Consider the following 5,003-nt stretch of genomic DNA (forward strand, 5'->3'; position numbering starts at 1 on the left):
ATACTGACCTCCATCAGGTTGCAAATTAAAAATAATTTTTATCTGCATCTAGCTCTGAAAAAATATTTGGCCTTCTAGCAGTGTGTGGGACTTGTTCTATTAGTCCATCTATACTGACCTCCATCAGGTTGCAAATTAAAAATAATTGTCTGCATCTAGCTCTGAAAAAATATTTTGCCTTCTAGCAGTGTGTGGGACTTGTTCTATTAGTCCATCTATACTGACCTCCATCAGGTTGCAAATTGAATATAATTTTTTTCTGCATCTAGCTCTGAAAAAATATTTGTCCTTCTAGCAGTGTGTGGGACTTGTTCTACTAGTCCATCTATACTGACCTCCATCAGGTTGCAAATTCAAAATAATTTTTTTTCTGCATCTAGCTCTGAAAAAATATTTGTCCTTCTAGCAGTGTGTGGGACTTGTTCTACTAGTCCATCTATACTGACCTCCATCAGGTTGCAAACTGAATATAATTTTTTTCTGCATCTACCTCTGAAAAAATATTTGGGCTTCTAGCAGTGTGTGGGACTTGTTTTATTAGTCCATCTATACTGACCTCCATCAGGTTGCAAATTAAAAATAATTTTTATCTGCATCTAGCTCTGAAAAAATATTTGGCCTTCTAGCAGTGTGTGGGACTTGTTCTATTAGTCCATCTATACTGACCTCCATCAGGTTGCAAACTGAATATATTTTTTTCTGCATCTACCTCTGAAAAAATATTTGGGCTTCTAGCAGTGTGTGGAACTTGTTCTATTAGTCCATCTATACTGATCTCCATCAGGTTGCAAATTAAAAATATTTTTTTGTCTTCATCTAGCTCTGAAAAAATATTTGGCCTTCTAGCAGTGTGTGGGACTTGTTCTATTAGTCCATCTATACTGACCTCCATCAGGTTGCAAATTGAATATAATTTTTTTCTGCATCTAGCTCTGAAAAAATATTTGGCCTTCTAGCAGTGTGTGGGACTTGTTCTATTAGTCCATCTATACTGACCTCCATCAGGTTGCAAATTGAATATAATTTTTTTCTGCATCTAGCTCTGAAAAAATATTTGTCCTTCTAGCAGTGTGTGGGACTTGTTCTACTAGTCCATCTATACTGACCTCCATCAGGTTGCAAATTAAAAATAATTTTTATCTGCATCTAGCTCTGAAAAAATATTTGTCCTTCTAGCAGTATGTGGGACTTGTTCTACTAGTCCATCTATACTGACCTCCATCAGGTTGCAAACTGAATATAATTTTTTTCTGCATCTACCTCTGAAAAAATATTTGGGCTTCTAGCAGTGTGTGGGACTTGTTTTATTAGTCCATCTATACTGACCTCCATCAGGTTGCAAATTAAAAATAATTTTTATCTGCATCTAGCTCTGAAAAAATATTTGGCCTTCTAGCAGTGTGTGGGACTTGTTCTATTAGTCCATCTATACTGACCTCCATCAGGTTGCAAATTAAAAATAATTTTTTGTCTGCATCTAGCTCTGAAAAAATATTTGGCCTTCTAGCAGTGTGTGGGACTTGTTCTATTAGTCCATCTATACTGACCTCCATCAAGTTGCAAATTGAATATAATTTTTTTCTGCATCTAGCTCTGAAAAAATATTTGTCCTTCTAGCAGTGTGTGGGACTTGTTCTACTAGTCCGTCTATACTGACCTCCATCAGGTTGCAAATTCAAAATAATTTTTTTTCTTCATCTAGCTCTGAAAAAATATTTGTCCTTCTAGCAGTGTGTGGGACTTGTTCTACTAGTCCATCTATACTGACCTCCATCAGGTTACAAACTGAATATAATTTTTTCTGCATCTACCTCTGAAAAAATATTTGGGCTTCTAGCAGTGTGTGGGACTTGTTCTATTAGTCCATCTATACTGACCTCCATCAGGTTGCAAATTAAAAATATTTTTTTGTCTGCATCTAGCTCTGAAAAAATATTTGGCCTTCTAGCAGTGTGTGGGACTTGTTCTATTAGTCCATCTATACTGACCTCCATCAGGTTGCAAATTGAATATCATTTTTTTCTGCATCTAGCTCTGAAAAAATATTTGGGCTTCTAACAGTGTGTGGGACTTGGTCTATTAGTCCATCTATACTGACCTCCATCAGGTTGCAAATTAAAAATAATTTTTATCTGCATCTAGCTCTGAAAAAATAGTTGTCCTTCTAGCAGTGTTTGGGACTTGTTCTACTAGTCCATCTATACTGACCTCCATCAGGTTGCAAATTCAAAATAATTTTTTGTCTGCATCTAGCTCTGAAAAAATATTTGGGCTTCCAGCAGTGTGTGGGATTTGTTCTATTAGTCCATCTATACTGACCTCCATCAGGTTGCAAATTAAAAATTATTTTTTCCCCTTCTCCCATGACAGCACCACCTGAGAGAGGGTATCCGCCCACCAAGGACAGGAACCTACTGAATAAAAAGGCGGTACCTCTCCTCCGCATCAGTTTTTTTTGGTTCCTGTCCCTGATGGGAGCCTCACCAGGTGGTACCTCACGTACCTGGATTATGGACGGTGCGGCCTGGAGGCCGTGGAAGCAGCAGATGGTCCCTGTTCCCAGCCCGTCTGGCTGCTGCCCGGGTCTGCGTGTGGGGAGGAGGTGCTGTTTTCCTTCGGATGCCTCCCCGCGTGCGCCGGGGCCTGCGGCCGGGTCTGCGCCTCGCAAAGATGAACTGAGCGCGCCGGCCGGCAGGTCTTCTGGGCTGCGCACGTGGGGGTCGCGTCGCACCCTCTGACGGAGCGCGCCGGAAGTCCAGGCTGCGCACGCGCGGGGTGCTGAAGCGCCCTATCACGGAGTGCGCCGGAAACCGGGTCTGCGCATGCGCGGGTGGGAAGCTGTCATCCCGCTGCAAGCGCGCCGGGTGCCGCTGGGCTGCGCACGCGCAGAGGCAGGTGGATCTGCGGGTAGCGCGCCAGCTGGCTAAAATTAAAAAAAAAAAAAAAAAAGGAAAAAGAGAGATGAGCACGCTGCCGGAAGGGGAGGAGCCTAAAGGAGGTGGAGCCCTACTGCTTTTAAGGATGGGGAGCAATCAGGATGGCGGTGTCTGCATCCCCGCCATGATGAATGAGGAACCGCAGTCACCTGGGCAGCAGCTGTCACCGCCACAGGAAGTACAGCAGCAGCCACAGCCATCAAAGCAGCGCAAGCAGCTCAAACAAATGGAACGGGAATCTTCCCATCGACAAAGTCACAGCAGTGAGGGGCGTACGAGTTCCGGCAAGACTGGTCAGAAAAGACTTCGTCAGTCCACCTCCGCCAGATGGGAGCCCTCATGTGAACGGCAACCACCGCCTCCGGTACCCTAATCTGAACGGCAGTGTGGTGAGTGATCTTCGTGAAAGTCTCACCTTGAATAATGTGCTCTTCTCTCTCTCTCTCTCTTTTCCTCCTTCTTCTCCTTTTATTTCTTGGGGCAGGAGGCGAAGAAGTGTAGTGCTAAAAATAAAAACAGGGAGTGTGCTTTATGCAAAATCGGTCTTCCCACCTCCTATGCCAAAAACCTATGCTCAGACTGTATTCAGAAAACCATTGCAGAGGAGTCCCCCAGGTTTTCTTTAGAATTAAAGGATCTAATCCAGACAGAGGTCAGAGAGTCTTTAAGAGGCTTAACCTCACGCAAAAAGAAGAAGCGAAAACTAGTTTCTTCAGAATCAGAGGAATCAGTGGAGTCCCGTTTTACGAGAGAACTGCCTTCCTCCTCTAATCACTCCTCATCGTCATCGGAGTCTTCGGATGATAATGGGGGGGGCAGACCTTGTTTTTCGGTTGATAATACTGAGAGACTAGTTAAAGCCGTCAGAGGGACTATGGGTATTACCGATACCAAAGTGCCCAGAACAGTCCAGGATGTTATGTTCGGGGGCTTAGACCAAAGGAGGAGATGCTCATTCCCGGTCAATGACAGGATTAAATCTCTGATAGAAAGGGAATGGAAGAAACCGGAGAGGAAGGGTCAGCTGCCGTCATCCTCCAAGCGGAGGTACCCCTTTGAGGATGAGGATGCGGCTAAATGGGACAAAACCCCTAAGATTGACGTGGCCATTTCAAAATCTTCAAAAAAATCCACTCTGCCCTTTGAGGATTTAGGAGCCTTAAAAGACCCGCTGGATAAAAAAGCGGAGTCCTTCCTTAAGCAAACCTGGGAGTCGTCAGCAGGGGCCCTTAAACCGGCAGTAGCAGCGACCTGCACTGCTAGATCTATGATGATCTGGCTTCAACAATTGGAAGACCAGATCAGGGGGAATGTGTCCAGGGAGAAAATTCTATCAGACCTTCCTCTTGTGCAGGGAGCGGCTGCATTCCTGGCAGATGCATCGGCAGATTCAGTTAGGCTGGCTGCCCGGTCTGCAAACCTCTCTAATGCAGCCCGTAGGGCGCTATGGCTCAAGAGCTGGCCAGGAGATGTGCAGTCAAAGTCTAAACTGTGCTCAATCCCTTGTGAGGGGGACTTCTTGTTCGGCAAAGGTCTAGATGACATCCTAGATAAAGCCGCAGACAAAAAACATGGATTTCCCACGGTGTCTGGTTCCCGATTTAACAGTTCCTTTCGGAAGAGAAAATACAGCCGCAGTAAAGCTCCCAGAGACCAAGGTAGCTGGAAAGACCGAAAGCCGTATAGCAGAGGCTTCATGTTTGGGGGTCCCTCCTCCGAGAATAAGAAAGCCCCTAAGTGACAGTTCCCCCCAGGTGGGAGGAAGATTGTCCCACTTCCTGCCTGCCTGGAAGAAAATTTCATCCAATTCTTGGATCTTAGGGATAATCAGGAGCGGGCTCACACTAGAGTTCAAGAGCAGGCCCAAGAACACTGTCAAAATATCAGCCCCCAGAGGTTTAGTGGAACAGATAGCCTTACAGCAGGAAGTTCTCTCTCTGCTCAGGAAAGGAGTTCTGGTGGAAACACCTGCACCCGAGCAAGGAAGAGGATTCTATTCGACCCTCTTCCTAATAAAGAAGCCGGACGGCTCCTTCAGGACCATTGCGAACTTAAAGAGACTGAACG

At 45.1% G+C, this 5,003-nt stretch overlaps 1 protein-coding gene across 1 annotated transcript; it reads left to right on the forward strand.

The window, feature by feature from the left end:
• The first annotated feature begins 2,799 nt into the window (after positions 1-2,799).
• On the forward strand, positions 2,800-4,754 carry LOC141264272 (uncharacterized). Its single transcript, XM_073676557.1, has 2 exons — positions 2,800-3,300; positions 3,421-4,754. The coding sequence occupies exons 1-2, from the start codon at positions 2,962-2,964 to the stop codon at positions 4,675-4,677; spliced, it is 1,596 nt and encodes a 531-aa protein (XP_073532658.1). The 5' UTR covers positions 2,800-2,961; the 3' UTR covers positions 4,678-4,754.
• Positions 4,755-5,003: the final 249 nt, after the last annotated feature.

This window comes from Phyllobates terribilis, unplaced genomic scaffold (assembly GCF_046119375.1).
Source record: "Phyllobates terribilis strain yellow unplaced genomic scaffold, ASM4611937v1 Scaffold_4__5_contigs__length_816908805, whole genome shotgun sequence".
NCBI lineage: Eukaryota > Metazoa > Chordata > Amphibia > Anura > Dendrobatidae > Phyllobates > Phyllobates terribilis.

Coding starts and splice junctions, on each gene's coding strand:
- LOC141264272 (XM_073676557.1), top strand. CDS start 2,962: ATGAGCACGCTGCCGGAAGGGGAGGAGCCTAAAGGAGGTGGAGCCCTA. Junction 3,301..3,420: donor AACGGCAACCACCGCCTCCG/GTACCCTAATCT, acceptor TTCTTGGGGCAG/GAGGCGAAGAAGTGTAGTGC.